The following is a 17,308-nucleotide window of genomic DNA, read 5'->3' on the forward strand; positions in this document are numbered from 1 at the left end:
AGTGCTGCCTCTCACCACTTTCAGAGCCACCAGTCTACATATGTGCTGTTTGTGACTGCTCACAGTCTCATCAGTTTAGAACAACATGGGTCAACAGAAGATATATCTGGACAAGCTGGCCCGGTTCTTTCAGATCCGTAACCTGCTGCTTCGTCAGGCCCTTGCAGAGTGCCTTGGCACTCTTATCCTCGTGGTAAGTCTGTGTTATTTTGATGCAGGTGCTCCTACATTTATAATTGACCAGAGCTATTATGACGTTGTAACATAATATTGCACGTTAAATCTTTATATACACCAAAAAAGTAATATAAACTTATTTTATTTTATTTTTTTCCTAAAGAAGTTTATGCAAATTCTCACAATATGTTGGTGCACACAGTGAGTGCATGCAGCTCATGGATCATGTAATTAAAACACCGTTCAACGCTGGCTCAGACATGACCTCTAACTCCTGTGAGATGGTTTTCTTTAAAAAAAAATAAAATAAATCATTTTAAAGCTTTACACACTTCAAAGAGAGCACAGCCACTTCACTAAGTCTCTGTGTCTAAAATAAATTGACAAACTGAGCAAACAGAAAAGTGGCATGTTTGTTTGAGGGCTGCATGTGATGTTAACAAAAGCTTTTTGACTAATGTTTGCAAGGATCTGATAAGATCCAGCATCTCACCGCTGAAAGCCCACTTTACATTTCATCACCTGACAGAACATGCATGTTTGCTCTTTAAAACACCAAGGACTTAATGGTACTTTAAAGCTGTTTCAGTTAAAAAACTAAATATAATTCTTATATTATGTTTACACACCCTCTAGTTTACCATAAATAAATTAAAAAAGCCTCAATCTTGTACCTTTATGAAGAGTTGTTTAATTTACTTCAATTCAATTCAATTCAAAAATACTTTATCAATCCCAAAGGGAAATTAAATGTTGTAACTCATTATCCTCGTTTCATTAAAAGGTGTTATAGATGCCGATGGCTGTAGGCAGGAAGGATCTCTTGTAAAGGTCCGCCCCACAGTAGATTTGAAGAAACTGGCCGCAGATGCTGTCTGATCCGTCCACCCAGACTCAACTGGCCTCTGGTTCCTCCCGGCTGCAGAACCGCCCGAATGCTGGGCAGAACTCCTCCCAAAGTGATGGCCACTCCTCCCAGCAGCCTGCCGAGCTCCTATACACTGTGGATGAGATTAAAATTCTAGGATGAGATTAAAATTAAAACTTTAAACTCTTGTATTGGCTTAACAGAGAAAAACAAAAGCTCATGTTTTGACTTACAAGGACAAATTTTAGTAATCATCAATAAGTCACAAACAGGTTTTGGACTACAGTTATGGAAGTTTGTTGTTATAGGTTTGTGATGGATGACAAAGCATGTGAAACATCATCCAAAAAGTATTTGACTGACCACTGAAATGTTGCTGTGAGTGCGGACAGGAGAGTGACGAGGTGTGGTCACGTTACAGGTGACATATGTCATGGCACATTTGGTCAAAGGACATTACGGTGTTCCGTCACTGACATAACTGACATAATTTTACTTCCTCTTTAAGAATTTCCTCTTGAACAGTCTTCAAATAGAAGTTGACATATTTCTCCATTCATAAACTTGCGTTAAAAAATAAAAATAAAAAGATACATAGAAATAGTTTATTAGTAAGTTCATAAATGGATGGACAGATGGTACTGCTCTGGATGTGTGTGGGTGTGTCTGTGTAGTGATGTCTGCTTTTGAGAGGTGTCTTCTGCACCACTGGTTTGGATTGATGGGCAGGACATGGCAGAGTTCTGTTCACGCAGACAAAATCTATTCATGAACTGAACTATGGGTGTGTATCTGCACCGAGTACAAATGTGACGACCCAATTAAAAAAAGGCAGTGTCTCAGGTTGCTTCACTTCAACTGGTTTCACCCCTTTAAAGCTGATGCAAGTTTCTGCAGAGATTCTTCCTGTGACTGGAAGTAAAGCTGTGTGAGGTGGATGAGGCTTGTTTTGAACAGGTTCTAATTCAGGGACTGGTTCCAGGCCAGTGGCTGTTTCTTTTTCTTTTTTTTTTTCCTACAGCTCCTAGACAATCACCAAGTGTCTGAGTGGAATGACAGGTGGGGATTTCTTAACAAGCTCCCTGACTGTGCTCCAAGTTCAGAGTGGATAAGGCTGCATGCGCATGTGAAAGAATCAGTTTCATGATGGCTGCAGGAGTGAAGTTACCTAAGTTCAGTTTAATGGCAACAACATATTTACCTCTCACATATTAAGTCAGGAAGTTGGCACTTAGAGTGTGACAGCCCATTGGCTGTAATTTAATACTTCTGACATTATAGACATCACTCTGCCTGCAGACAACGACGAGTTTACATTAATTCTAAAAGTTCCGGTCTCACATTTAACTCACTTGTGTGAAATTCTGTGACCACCAACTTCTAATCCCTTCATTTATGCTTCGTCCTGATTTATTTGAACTTCTTATTAGTTAATATTGCATTTATGAACAATAAGATAAACAGACAATTACAGCAACTTTGACCTTTGACAGCCAGAATCCCCTCAGCACATCACTAGGTCTGAGTGAGCGTTTGTGGCAACTTAAATTTCCTTGAGGCTTCCAAGCAAAATCTTCTTCATAAAAATGGAATGCACACATAATGCGGACAAGCTGTAAACAAAATGCCTTCCGCCATGGTGGTCACTTGTGCAAAAGCAGTTGCTACTGACACATATTTATCATAGCACAATACCAAAAAGGACTGTAAGGCCAGTTTTTATATGCTGCAGATTTGTGCACCATTTCCTCTGTATTGGCAAGACATGAGTGGAAAAGGCTTTAGACTGAGTCCAGTGATCATAAATGTCCCTCAGGCACCAGATGCTCCAATTGTGGCTCTCTCTAGCTAACCTCAACATCTGAGTGCTGTGGTTTCACTAAATAGCATTGTGTTCTTTGGGTTTAGAAAGAAACAGTCCGAGCAAGGGCCACACATCTTGGACTAAACACATAGAAGAATTGCAAACTATGCAGAACGCCCAGTCTGCCACCTCTCCAAAAGAATTGCTTCATGGAGAATAAACCTATAAGTTCTTTCTTTTATTCAAATGAGAAATTTTGCTTTTCCCCTCCCATAAATTTAAAGCAGCTTTAAAATAGCAACAATTCACCCTTGAATCCAGGACATCCATAAAGAAAACTGCGTGCTGATATGAAGACATAGAAAGCTCATTTATTTCAGAACTGAGATAATTCAATGGCTTTTTGTTGAACTGGTTTCACTGATAATCATCACAGTTCCATGTTTTCAGTCATCATTCAGCAGCCCAACCTTGATTAAATAACAATAGATCTTCAGTGCTACAGCAAGACGTTGCATGTTTAAAGCTAATCAAATGCTAACCAAGTTGTTGTTTTGAACCTATAAATGAACATTCTTATCTACCTTTCAGATGTTTGGCTGTGGCGCTCTGGCCCAACATGTGCTGAGTGGTGGATCACATGGAATGTTCCTCACTGTCAACTTTGCCTTCGGCTTTGCTGCCACCTTAGGCATCTTGGTCTGTGGCCAGGTATCAGGTAGGAAAACAGATTACTCTGTCAAGGATAGAGATGACAAGTTTCCACTAAACTGAGTTGATATTTTGAGATCTGAGTTTCTTAAGCTGACTACAGAGAAATCAGGTAGTCAAGGTCTACATTACATGCATATATGGACAGTGCTTTCATTGTCTTCATACTGTGTTTATGTCTTTTTTTTTTACTGTCAGTCATCCTGTCTCTGTTGTACAGGTGGCCATCTGAACCCTGCAGTGACATTTTCACTTTGTCTGCTTGGAAGAGAGCGCTGGAGAAAGTTCCCCATGTACTTCCTCTTTCAGACAATTGGTGCATTTTTCGGCGCTGCTGTGATTTTTGGCATGTACTACGGTAAGAGATGGCTGTGGACAATAAGACAGAAAGGATCCTATCCCATCTAATTTATGCTAAGATGTGCTCTAAAATGGGGAGGGAAAATAGTTTGTGTTATAAATAGTTGTTTTTATCATTTTAGATGCCTTGTGGGACCATCCTGGAAGTTTCAACGTGACTGGGCCTGATGCCACAGCTGGCATCTTTGCCACATATCCTGGAAAACACCTCACCATTGTCAATGGCTTCTTTGATCAGGTACTTTTTATTAACATAGACAGCATTTGCAAAACTTAGCAATTATAAATGCAACTGACAATTCCCCCTGACATTAACGTCTCCCACACAGATTATTGGCACGACAGCGCTGATAGTTTGCATTCTGGCAATCGTGGATCCATACAACAACCCAATCCCGAAAGGGCTGGAAGCGTTCACTGTGGGATTTGTGGTTCTGGTCATTGGACTGTCCATGGGCTTTAACTCTGGTTATGCTGTCAATCCTGCCAGAGACCTTGGACCACGTCTTTTCACCGCTATAGCCGGCTGGGGAAGTGAGGTTTTCACGTAAGTGAAGCATTTAAGCATTTATCACAAATGTATTTTTAAAGGGGGGATCTGGTGGTCATATCAGAGAAATAGAAAAGCAGGCAGAAAGAATGTGCTATCTTTTGAGCAGAAGCATTTTCCATAAATTATGATTTATTTCTCTGTAGCTGCTTCACAATCATCACCAACAACAATTGTCTCTGTGTTCACTCAGGGTCAACAATGGCTGGTTCTTGGTGCCCGTTTTTGCCCCTTTCCTTGGTTCCATTATCGGCACCATAATCTACCAGCTGATGGTTGGTTTCCATGTGGAGGGAGAAGTACGCGATAAGGCTGAAAAAACAGAGGAGGAGAATGTCCGACTAACTAATGTCAACTCCAATGCCAACTCAAAGAAATGTCCCGAGTGAATGCAGCTTGTCACTCTAAAACATGCACATGTAAATACTTTCACGTTCATTTTCAGTATCTGCTGCAGCTACTTTGTGTTAAACCACGTTCACAGCTATTGAATATCTTATTGGAAGTTATATGTTTATGACTTCAGCTCATTTCCTTTACACTGTTGTGTTACAATATAACATTGTAGATGAAACACTGTGTACAGGTTGAGGAGAAACACTAATTCTAAGGCAGAATGGCAGTTTTTTTTTCTATGTATGTATCTAAATCTTTGTGTCTATAACACGTCATTTTAACAGTATTTTGTATTTTGTATTTTGTTTTTTATAACTTGTTTTGTAGTATATATTATTAAGCATTAGTAGTATATATTATTGTTCCTTTTGAAGTTGGACTAGATATGAACATTTGTTAGCGTTCACCTCCCAGGCTTTTTTGCATTTTGTCTGTTCAGATCCTTTCAAATTGCCACTTTGGGGTAATTTTCAAGTCTTCAGATAAAAAGTACTGTATCTGCCAATAAAAATAACATTATATGAATATACTCAAGAGACTTCATCTTGTCTAATTTATATGAATTGTTTTGCATGGAGAGGGAAAAATGCGTATTTGATATACTGTGAAGTTAGCAAGTTTTCTCACCTGCAAAGAATGGAGAGGTCTTGCATTGTAGGTACACTTCAACTGTGAGAGACAGAATGTAATAAATAAAATCAGAAAATCACATTGAATTTTTTAAAAAATAATTAGCACTTTATTGCATGAAATAAGTATTTGACACAACGGAAAAACATAATTTAATAATTGGTACACAAAACATTGAATTACAGAGGTCAGACGTTTCCTGTAGTTCCTGACCAAGACACTGCAGCAGGGATTTTGGCCCACTCCTCCACAGATCTTTTCCAGATTTTTCAGGTTTTGGGGCTATCGCTGGGCAACATTGAGTTTCTGCTTCCTCAAAAGATTTTCTATTAGGTTCAGGTCAGGAGACTGGCTAGGCCACTCAAGGACCTTGAAATGCTTCTTATGGAGCCAATGCCCTGGCTGTGTGTATCAGGTCATTGTCACGCTGGAAGGCCCAGTCACAACCCATCTTCAGTCAGTGCTCCTACAGAGGCAAGGACGTTGGCCAAAATCTCGCGATACATGACCCCATCCATCCTCCCTTCAATACGGTGCAGTTGTCCTGTCCCATTTGCAGAAAAGCAACCCAAAAGATGTCTGTACCTCCATGCTTCATGGTTAGGACGGTGTTGTTGGTATAGTACTCATCCTTCTTCTTCCTCCAACATGGTCAGTGGAGTTGATGCCAAAAAGCTCTATTTTGGTCTCATCTGACTACATGACCTTCCATGCTCCTCTGGATCATCCAGATGGTCACTGGCTAACTTAAAATGGGCCTGGACATGTGTTGTTGTGAGCAGGAAGATCTTGCATGCCCTGCAGGATCTTAAACCATGACAGCGTAGTGTGTTTCTAATGGTCCTCTTTGAGACTGTGGTCCCAGCTCTCTTCAGGTCATTGACCAGGTCCTCCCATGTAGTTTTGGGCTGATTCCTGACCTTTCTCAGAATCATTCTTAACCCATGAGGTGAGATCTTGCATGGAGTAATAGACTGAGGAAGATTAACAGTCATCTTGTGTTTCTTCCATTTTCTAATAATTGCACCCACAGTTCAACATTTTTCAGTCAGGTCATCTGGACGGTTTCTTTTTTTGTGCTGAAACATTTCGCCTTTGGTCTTGAAGGCTTCATCAGTCAAGGAAACACAACAAAATTGATTCTTCCCCCAACAGCTTACTCCAAAGTGGAACAAACCAGTTCTGCTTGTGATAAGATGGTCTCTTTGGTACGCCCCCTCCTCCATTGCCAGCACTCTTCCTTGTTGACAGTCTTGTCAAACTGGTTGAAAACAACAAAGTCCATCCTCAATAATCCAGGTGTACAATCCAACAATTTTGAGTCAGGTCATCTGGACAGTTTCTTTTTTTGTGCTGAAACGTTTTGCTTTCGGTCCGGAAGGCCTGTGACTGAAAAAGACCGGACGGAAAAATGTTGGATTGTATGCCTGGATTATTGAGGATGGACTTTGTTGCACCAACAGTTGTTTCCTTCTCACCAAGCTGCTTGTCTACTATTTTGTAGTCCACCCCAACCTTGTGCAGGTCTACAATTTTGTCCCTTATGTCCTTAGACAGCTCTTTGGTCTTGGCCATGGCGGAGAGGTTGTAGTGTGATTGATTGTGTGTGGACAGGTGTCATTTATACAGGTAAGTTCAAACAATTGCAGTTAATGCAGGTAATGGGTGAAGAATAGGAGAAGTGCTTAAAGAAAAAACATCAGGTCTGTGAGAGCCAGAATTACTGCTGTTGGTAGGTGATCACATACAAAGTACTTGTTTCATGCAATAAAATGCAAATTAATTATTTTTAAAAATCATTTAATGTGATTTTCTGGGTTTTCTTTTTTCTTACATTCTGTCTCTCACAGTTGAAGTGTACCTATGATAAAAACTACAGACCTCTGTTTTTATATGTGAGAAAACTTGCAAAATTAGCATTGTATCAGATACTTTTTTCCTCACTATATAGAGTGATTTACTGTTGTCATTAACCTATTTGCCCTCAAGTTTAATATCATTTGGACTGCTTTATGGTAAAACTACACACACACACACACACACACACACACACACACAAGCACGCACGCATGCACGCACGCACGCACGCACGCACGCACGCACGCACGCACACACACACACACACACACACACACACATACCAAAAACTGCTACAAAATCATTAACAAAATATATTTCTGCCTTTTTCTAAATATTCTAAACAATTTCAGACTATCAAACTTTTGTAATTTTTTTTTAGATTTTGACCTTTAATTTAAAAAATATATATATTTATTACAACATAACACACAAAAAAGTTATTTTTTTTATATAAACAATAGTGTTTTGGTAGTGATTAGATACAGTACATAAAAGATTAGCAAATAAATCGATTTGATTGCTTTGATCATTTTTATGTAGTGCCAGGTATTCATTCTGGCCACCTTAGTGGGCAAACTCCCTTAGTGCCTCAAAATGCCTCTATTTAAACTCTTTGTTTTGTTTTTAACTTATTGCCATCAAAATAAATAATTACTAATTCTGTAATGTCAGAAAGGTGTTAATGTTTGCCATTTTATTGCATTTCACCAGAAGCTAGACTAATGCATAAAGTTACTGTATTTTGACTATTCAAATTAAGAAGTCATTTAGTTATGGGGGTGGGGGGCATAAAGTCATCATAAAGCACTCTGACTCATACACTTGATGACAACATTGTGTATTATTTTTCTCTCTTCTTTTGGCTGCTCCCTTCTTCAGGGGTCGCCAAAGCAAACTAAGTTGCACGAAGGCTTGGCAATTGTTTTTTACGCCGGATGTTCTTCCTGATACAACCACAGATCACCGAGCTACCACAGCCCTCTGTGTGGAGCAGGGAGCTGCCATCTAGGGCAATTGGTGGAGCAGATGGTGGGAGTTAAGGGCCTTGCTCAAGGGCTCATAGGGCAAATGAAGGAGGAGACAGGTGTGGGTACACTTCACCTTTGCCACCCACATTTAGATGTTGTCGGGAAGTTGAACTGTGAATCTTCAGATCACAGGCCCACCTTCTCTAACCTCTGTGTCACCACTCCCCCATGATGACAACAATGTGTACCAGGTCTGGTTGTGACATTCAAGATGATGAAAACTTAATAAATATACAGTGTCTTGCAAAAGTATTCACCCCCATTGGCTTTTTGCGTATTTTGTTACATTACAATCTGTACTTATATGTTTTTTTTTTATCTGAATTGTATGTGCTGCATCTGCACAACATAGTCCAAGTTGGTAAAGTGAATTGAGAAAAGAAGTATATAAATTTTTGAAAATAAAAACCTGAAAATTGGCATGAGCGTTTGTATTCACCAGTGGCAATTTTAGCCTCTTTTGGGGGGTGCTCAAGCACCTCTAAAATTTAATTTAGCACCCCTGAAAAATAAAGAAACCGTCATTAGGATTTTGTAAGGAAGCTTAGTTGTCAAACGTTAGGTTCACCAAAATGTTGAATATATTTGTAATAAAAATGGAATAAATGATGACACTCTTAAACGGGTCAGTAAAATCTATGATTTTTTTGCACAAGTCAGATCCTCAACGTCACCTGTCAATCAGTCCTGTAGGCTTGTCAGCAACTGACCAATCAGCGACCTCAATTTGTCCCAAAGTGAAATGCCCCTTACCTGCAGGATCTACACTCCTTTTCCTCCTACATTGACTGAATGCTTTGCGGTCAGAGGTATTTCATGAAAAATCATCAGGAAAAAATGGATAAAAGTTGTCAGGGGAACAAACAATTAATACACATGTTACCCTGAGTGTTTAGAGGGTGGAATACAGTTTATTCAATTTCAAAAACTCAGCGACATCTGTAAAAATGTACAAGATGGATAAAGGTTGGCAGCCGACCTCATGAGCAGCTGAAAACAACATTGATGAACCAAACTACAACGTGTTTGTCTGTATGAAGGTAACTGTAAGTACATTTTCCATTTTCTGTTATAATTGCATTGTATGCTTAATGGTTAAATTAAAGGTAAATGTTTAAATCTATTTGCGCTTTGTTTTGTGTGTTTCATATGTAGATAGGGGACGACGGGTATGCTTGTAACACTTTTTGCTTTAGCATCTGTAACTCATTGACTTTTGATCTAGAGTCCTCTTTTTTTTTATTCAAAGTACACATACTTGTTTTTTTTACAAACAAGTGTCGAGTGGTGTGGCTGAGTGATTAGAGCAGTTATCTTTCAATGCAAGAGTTGGGGGTTCGATTCCACCAGCATTCGCATGCTGAAGTGTCCCTGCAAGACACTGAACCCCTCATTGCCTCTGATGTGTGTCCCATCGGTGTATAAATATTATAAAGCACTGATAATTCTTTGTACAGACATAGTAGAGTGCCGTATAAATGGGTAAATGTGGCACAGATTGTAATGTAAAGTGCTTTGAGTATCTTGATAAAATAAAAAAGGCGTTATATAAGTACAGACCATTTACCATTTACAAATGGCACCAATTCAAACCTGTGCAAGACACTTGAACAAGCACCTTGCAGATGTAAGACGATGTCTATCATGGTGCACTATCATTCATAACTGGCTGTAATTACCCATCACTGCGCCCTGTACAGTCACTGGTCATTTGGACATCATTAACTTCAGGCAGACTCTTTCACTGGTACATTTTCATCTTTAAATCACTTCTTGGTCTGTTGCCTTCATATGTTTATTAACCTTTATTTAACCAGGAAAATCCCATTGAGATCACAAATCTCTTTTGCCTGAAGGCAGCCTAACATGCATGTTTTTGGTCAGTGGGAGGAAACTGGAGTACCCGGAGAAAACCCACGCAAGCACCAGAAGAACATGCAAACTCCACACAGAAAGACCCCAGGTCCAACCAGGGATTGAACCCAGGACCTTCTTGCTGTGAGACAACAGTGCTAACCACTGAGCTGTCGTGCTGCCACGACGATACATCTCCTCCTACATGCTACTACGTGAGTGCAGCTACAGCATGTGCTCTCAAGACACAATTACATGCAGTGCACCCTCAGTGAGGACTGAAAAGGGCATTCTCTTACTCCGCTCCTGTTTCCTGGAACACCTTGCCAAAAGATCTGAAGCTCTAGACCATGACCTCTCTAAGTGGCTTCAAACATCTGCTAAGTTCCTGGCAAAAATCAACGCAGCCATGTTCCTGTTTTTAGTATTTTACATCGCTTTACAATGTAGCTGTTTTTGTTTCATTTAAAAAATATATATATATATTCCAGTTATTTTTTCAACTTATATGTTTTTTCTATGATTTTACTGTCATCATTGTTGTCTACTGTTGTCATCATTCTTTGATAAAACAGGTCTCTCTTGTAAATAAGTCCTCAAGGCTCAATGAGACTAACCTGAATGAATAAAGGTTGAATGAATGAATGAATACTTGGCTTGGCAGGGCACTCATCTCTTCTGGATTTTTTGCCGACGAGGCAGGGGGAGGAGGGGGAGACACCTCTGTATTGCGCGCTGCTAGCTTAGCGCTACATTAGTGCCCGGAGAGCTGTTGGTCAGGCTACTTCTTGTTGTGCCATGCTCGCTAAAATAGTTATTGAATCAAGTGTTTACGTATGTAGTTAAACACAGATGTTTAAAAACCTGTTAAAATACACCAGAATGCAGGAGATTGCATCTACTCTGTTCAAAAATTTCTGAGGGAGGACCCCCAAACCCTCCCCACAGCAAGGTGTTCTCCCCCCCCAAGTGAAATGAAGTCCACCTGTGTGCAATCCAGTGGTGGAGAAAGTACTCAAACACTGTACTTAAGTAAAAGTACAAATAAACAGACAAAAATGTACTCTAGTAAAAGTAGAGGTACCATATTAATATTTTTACTTAAGTAAAAGTAAATAAGTACTTTCTTTTAAAAATACTTAAAGTATTAAAATTAAAAGTACTTGCTGAATGTATTACCTAATGCAATGGTCTACATCATTAAATGTACCTACCGAATGTATATTTTCTGTAATACATTGATAGTGTTGTGTCATTTTAATGAACAATGCTGCAGATAATACATGTTTTTATTGTGTTTACTCTGTGAAACAGTTCACACCTGGACTTGTGATTCTGTGCATCAGAATTTCAGGGATGACATGCTGAGTTAAATGCCATTAAGCAAAATAAGAAAGAGGAATGATTATACCTTTGAAAGTTTTTATTTAATACAAATGGACTGTAAATGGTAAATGGACTGTACTTATACAGTATAGCACCTTTCTATCTTATTACAAGATACTCAAAGCGCTTTACACTACAATCTGTGTCCTCATTTACCCATTCATACAACACTCTACTAGATCTATACAAAGCTAATTGAACAAATTATTCTAATTAGACTAATCAGTGCAAATCAAAACCAATGTGTCATTTTAACTGCAGTAAACACATTTAAGTAAAAGTTGTCTGTCTGAAAAAAGGAGCATTAGACACAACTAACAAAGGAACAGGCTCTGATCATTTCAACTCCAGTTTGTCATCAACTCTAGTTAAATACTGTCTAGTCAACCTTGTAAGGGGTCAATAGTAAACAATATTTTAACTTCCTGACACCATTTTCAAAACTTGGACCGATTGTCGAGCCATTTGGAGACATCTCTCTTCTCCTAACATCCCATGAACTGACACATTTTAATATTGCAGCAAGAATGTCTTGTTCAAGTTCAGAAGAAGTTGGTTTTCAAAGTTTTTTAAGTCCAGTCTGGCTCTTTTGGGAAAGAAAATCTGTCCTGCTGTAATGAATAATCTTTCAATAGTCTTTCAATAGACTTTCAATAAATTTTCAATAAGGCCATGAGTGGCACGTACTGTATCTTCTGGCTGACTTTCCTCGGTGGAATCCATTTTGGGTGTGTTAGCGGTGCTGCGGGTGCGCCCAGCTCAGTGACATATATATACTAGAATATAGCTCTTCTTGAAGGTTGGTCTAACGTTACCTGCCCACTTTGCATTGATTCAATGGACCAACTCCCCTCTCGCCATTGGTTACTTTCAACTTAACGAACAAATAAAAAAGTTGCAAAGTGAATGTAACTTGTAACACAACGCATTATAGAAATGTAGTGTAGTAGAAAGTACAGATATTTAATGAAAAATGTAGTGAAGTAAAAGTAAAAAGTACCCGTGTTTAACTCTACTTAAGTAAAGTACAGATACATGAAAAGTGTACTTAAGTACAGTAATGAAGTACTTGTACTTAGTTACATTCCACCACTGGTGCAATCTATGTGTCACATGATCTGTCAGCACAAACATACCTTTCTAAAAGACCCCAGAGGCTGCACCATTAAGCAAGAAACACCACAAGTACAAACAAAACTACGAAATACAAAGGAGAGCTACAAACAAGTCAGGGTTGGGTTAAAAAAAAAAAATCCAAATCTCTGATGATCCTGCAGAGCACCATCACATTTATTATGATCAAATGGAAAGAATGTGGTACCACAATAAACCTGCCAAGAGAAGGCTGCTCACCAGAACTCTCATTAATCATTAATGGGCATTAATCAGAGAGGCAGCACAGAGACCAAAGTTAACCCTGAAGGAGCTGCAGAGTATCTGTCCATACAACCACAATAGACTCTTTAGAGCTGGGCTTTTTGGGAGAGTGGCCAGAAAAAAGCTTTTACTTACAGACAACTTACTTTTACAAGGCACTGTATTTCTCCACCTGCAGAGTCATATAAATTATCTGATAATCTGGCCAAATTAGGACATCTAAACTTCCTAAGGTAACAGGCCAAAACAGTTAAGTTTATCATAGACATACATAAAATCTGCAGTCCCAAAACTTTTTTTTTTCTTTTTGGTTTTGATTAAACAACAATCACAGTGTTATTTTAGAACATCACCTACGTAATTAATATAAAAAATCACTTTTAAATAATTGCTTAACTATTTCTTAATAAAAAAAAAAATCACCAGATTTTTATTCTTAGTTATTTGTATTTGACAATTTTTGTCTTTGTTTGTTGTTCATTTTATTTAATTTCAGTGACTGACTTCTGATAAGTAAAAAAGTGAATAAAGTAATCAGGGTTCAAGGTTCTTTATTGTCATTTGCATCACATGTGGTACATACGGTGGAACAACATTGTGTACTCAACATCCCAGATACACCCAAAAATAGCAAAAATATATAATATAAAAAGAAACATTATACGGGGATCCAGGATATACGCTAAACACTAATAATGTAAAAATAATATGTTATATTAAACAGCAGCCCGAACATGAGTCTGTAGTGAGCATGAATGTAATGTAATGAAAGAGAATGAATACAGCAATTTAGAGGCAAGAGATCAGCAGTACAGATAAGTCACATATCACCAATTAATGTGGCATTTTCCTGGTTAGGGATTCATGACTTCAGCTTCAGGGTATAAGCTGTTTCTCAGTCTAGTGATTCTACACTTAATGATTCTCAACCTCCTGCATGAGGGAAGCAGGGCAAAAAGTGTGTGTGCTGGGTGAGTGGGGTCCTTCATGATGCAGGTGACCCTCTTCCTGCATCTGGAGGTGTAGATGTCTGTGATGGTGGGGAGACTGACTCCAACATCTTCTGTGCAGCCTTCTCCACTCTCTGCAAAGCTTTTCTTTCTGCAGCTGTGCAGCCTCCATGCCACACGTTGATGCTGGAGCACAGGATGCTCTCCACTGCACACCTGTAGAAGGAGGTGAGGACTGAGCTTCCCAAACCAGCTCGTCTCAGCCGCCGGATGAAGTAGAGTCGCTGATGTGCTTTCGAAAAGCGTTCAATACAAAAACAACTGGACAGCTGGGTGCTTTGTTCTTCATTTTTTAATCAACCTGTTATTGATCTGTAAACTCCCCTGGTGCCCCTACATTTTTACAGGAGCCCTGAGTAAAGTGAGGAAAACAAGCGTCACCCTTCTTTCCTTCGTCACTCACATCTCAATAACAAAAACAACTGTTAGTGCATATGCACATGGGTTCTTTCACAACCAAGGATAAACATCCAGTTTTGGCTGGGGGCTCATTTCATTAGTGAGCAAAGAAGAAGAGAGACCTGGAGCAAAGATAAGGAGCAAAACAAGAAGCATTTCAGCGCAGAACAGACTTTCTGTCGTTGAGCTGCAGGAATCATCTGAAGAAGACACAAAGTCTGATATAGAATGCTCATTGGAGTTTTCCACTTCCACGAGTGCTTCTGACCTTTCTTCTGCAAGTGGACCTGTTTTTTCCTGTTTGACTATTGGTTTGTTTGGCTCAGCTGGCAACAGTCTGATGTGTCTGGTGGTTGTATGAGTGTACATCACTGCTCAACAATCCTGTGTGTTAAACCTTGCACTGTGCCACATTGATGCAAGAAATGTCATATATTAAGATACATATTGATCATTTTCAGAGGCAAGAAATGGTTAAATAAAAGTAATTAAAAATATTTGTATGCATTTCTGTCCAATAAAGGTAGTTGTTTTCAGTGGAAAAATATTGTTTTGCCCTGGATGATGTGTTTGACGCACAAAGACAGCAACTAGTTGATGGAATCACTTTTCAAAATCTGACATTGTCTTCAGGGGTGGGAGGAGTTCAAAACAGTTATTTAGAGTTAGTCAGTGGATTTTTCCAACCCAATTAAATGTCCCATCTGTTTTCTACGTTATCCTTTATGAGACGATAAGCTAATCAACACAAATTCAAGTCATCATTTCTAAAATGTAACAGCAATTATTATTATTATTAATAATGATAATAAAAATAGTAAATGATAAAAACATTGCTAGCAGTTTAAACATGTGTATGATCTTGAGGATTGTCAGTACTGTAATGTGGAACATTGGCAGTCTGTTGTAACTTAGCTTAAAACCTTTGAAGCGCTTCTACAGATATCATTTATGATATCTATCATGTTGATGTGAACATGTGTTTTTCATCTAAAGCTTCTCCCTGAGAATATTTTGCTGGGTGAGATTCCATTGGAATTATATTGTCAGATCAGGATTCCTGCATATTCAGCATTTTTGTGTGTTTAATTATATGCTTAGAACATCAACAGTATATAAGGTTTAAAAAAAATGTTGGGATACCTCAAGAAATTTGGATTAGGAGCATACTGGCAAAAACGAAACCTATGTTTTTCCTCTGTTTGCGCTGAACAAGCAAACACTTGTTGCTCTTTCACTTGGTGACTGTAGGAATAATGCCAAACCATAATACCAAATAAGAGAAGAATTTTCAGTCATAAATTGTAACCATCTTTTACTGGAACATGTTGAACTCACAGGCTTCCTTAGAACAAACATATTGCGGCAAGGCTGTTAGAAGTAGGGGAACAGAAGGTGCTGCAGGACCTATTAACATTGATGCATTTACCCACCCACCCCACCCCACACACACACAGATATTTGGATTTTTTTAAGCTTTGTGAATTTGATATAAGAACCAACACTGCCATTGAACAGCAGTGTGCAAAATGTATAACTGCTTCAAGCCAACAGAAAAAAAGAAGCTATTATGACTATTAGCTGTGCAAAATAAAGTTCATATTTATTTTTTTATATTTAGACAAAACAAGATGCATTTCCAGTGTGCATTTTACTGCATATCATATCATCTCATTCTTCATGAAGGTGTTTAAAATCAAACTCACCTTTGCTCACATCAACCTCCAACTGAAACTTCGTCTTATAGCTATGGGTTATATATTCATTTTAATTGCAATTCTTTCCAAAGAAAAGTGTTCAGGATTTCGATTGACTATTACACCTTAGCTTTATTATTTCTGAATCATATGTACAAACACGTGAGATGGATACACATGTCTTCCTCTCACTGGATGTCTTGCTATTTGTGAAAAAGACAGGCCAACAAGTTTTCACTGGCAATAAATGCACACAAAAAAGCTGCTTGTTTCAGCACGTCCTTTGTGTTTTACAAGTAAAAAAGGACGTGAAGGTTTTCATTACTTGCAAAGGCGAGGCCTGTAAGCCTCTACCATTACACACTATCACCGAGGGGGCATGTCTACACCCTATGAAGGCTCAGTGTAGAAAAAAAAAGTAGCCCACGTCCCAAAACAGAAATCTTTTATTCAGCACTTTATAATACTTTCAATAGAGCATCTCACCTACCAGGTATATTTGCATGACAGGACTGCATTTACCTGTAAAGCCTTTGTTAGATTCCTTAGGCCAGATTACTTTAAGCAAAAATCACATCAAAGCTTTTGCACCTGGACAGATTTCAGTGTTATATAACACGATTTCACACACAAAAAAATAAAAATAAATAAAAAAGAAACACCAAGATGATGGAGATGTAGGAAAAAAAAACCGCCTTTCGAAATATCATATTTGCCAGATCCAGTCAAAAAGTAAGAAAGGAGGGAAGTAAGGCATAAACAAAGGATAAGTGACTACCCTAGGAAGTTCTAACAACTGTCAGCCTGTTTTACAGAGGAATGAAATGTTTCTAACACATCCATGAGGACAAACCAGGACACTAATAACCTCTTTTGTAACACCAAGTATGAAATACTAGAGGCAAGAGTTGGCTCCATGTGCAGACCAGATGTGATATCACAGTATGCAAACATTTGTGTTTAAGTAAATCCCAAAAAACACAGCTACTTGAAAAACATGAGAATGAGAAGTATGATGCAAACTACACCTAATGAGAGAATCCTGCAGCGAGTTTTGGATCTGTATGCTTTGCATTAATTATAACAACAAAAAATTGATTGACACACAAAGATTGATGAAATCCTTTGGATGAAAGACGGAACGTCTCAACAACAACAACAACAACAACAACAACAACAACAACAACAACAACAACAACAA

At 38.6% G+C, this 17,308-nt stretch overlaps 1 protein-coding gene across 1 annotated transcript; it reads left to right on the plus strand.

The window, feature by feature from the left end:
* LOC119413441 (aquaporin-3) lies at positions 1-5,395 on the plus strand. The gene is made up of 6 exons (XM_037680488.1): positions 1-193; positions 3,441-3,567; positions 3,781-3,918; positions 4,043-4,158; positions 4,250-4,467; positions 4,664-5,395. Exons 1-6 carry the CDS (start codon positions 86-88, stop codon positions 4,857-4,859), a joined length of 903 nt encoding a protein of 300 aa, XP_037536416.1. The 5' UTR covers positions 1-85; the 3' UTR covers positions 4,860-5,395.
* Positions 5,396-17,308: the final 11,913 nt, after the last annotated feature.

Source organism: Nematolebias whitei, chromosome 8 (genome assembly GCF_014905685.2).
Source record: "Nematolebias whitei isolate Nwh7 chromosome 8, NemWhi1, whole genome shotgun sequence".
Classification (NCBI taxonomy): domain Eukaryota; kingdom Metazoa; phylum Chordata; class Actinopteri; order Cyprinodontiformes; family Rivulidae; genus Nematolebias; species Nematolebias whitei.

Excerpts from the sequence above, each read along its gene's own strand:
- LOC119413441 (XM_037680488.1), top strand. The coding sequence starts at position 86 with ATGGGTCAACAGAAGATATATCTGGACAAGCTGGCCCGGTTCTTTCAG. Across the intron at positions 194-3,440 it reads TTGGCACTCTTATCCTCGTG|ATGTTTGGCTGTGGCGCTCT; the intron begins GTAAGTCTGTGT and ends TCTACCTTTCAG. Across the intron at positions 4,468-4,663 it reads TGGGGAAGTGAGGTTTTCAC|GGTCAACAATGGCTGGTTCT; the intron begins GTAAGTGAAGCA and ends GTGTTCACTCAG.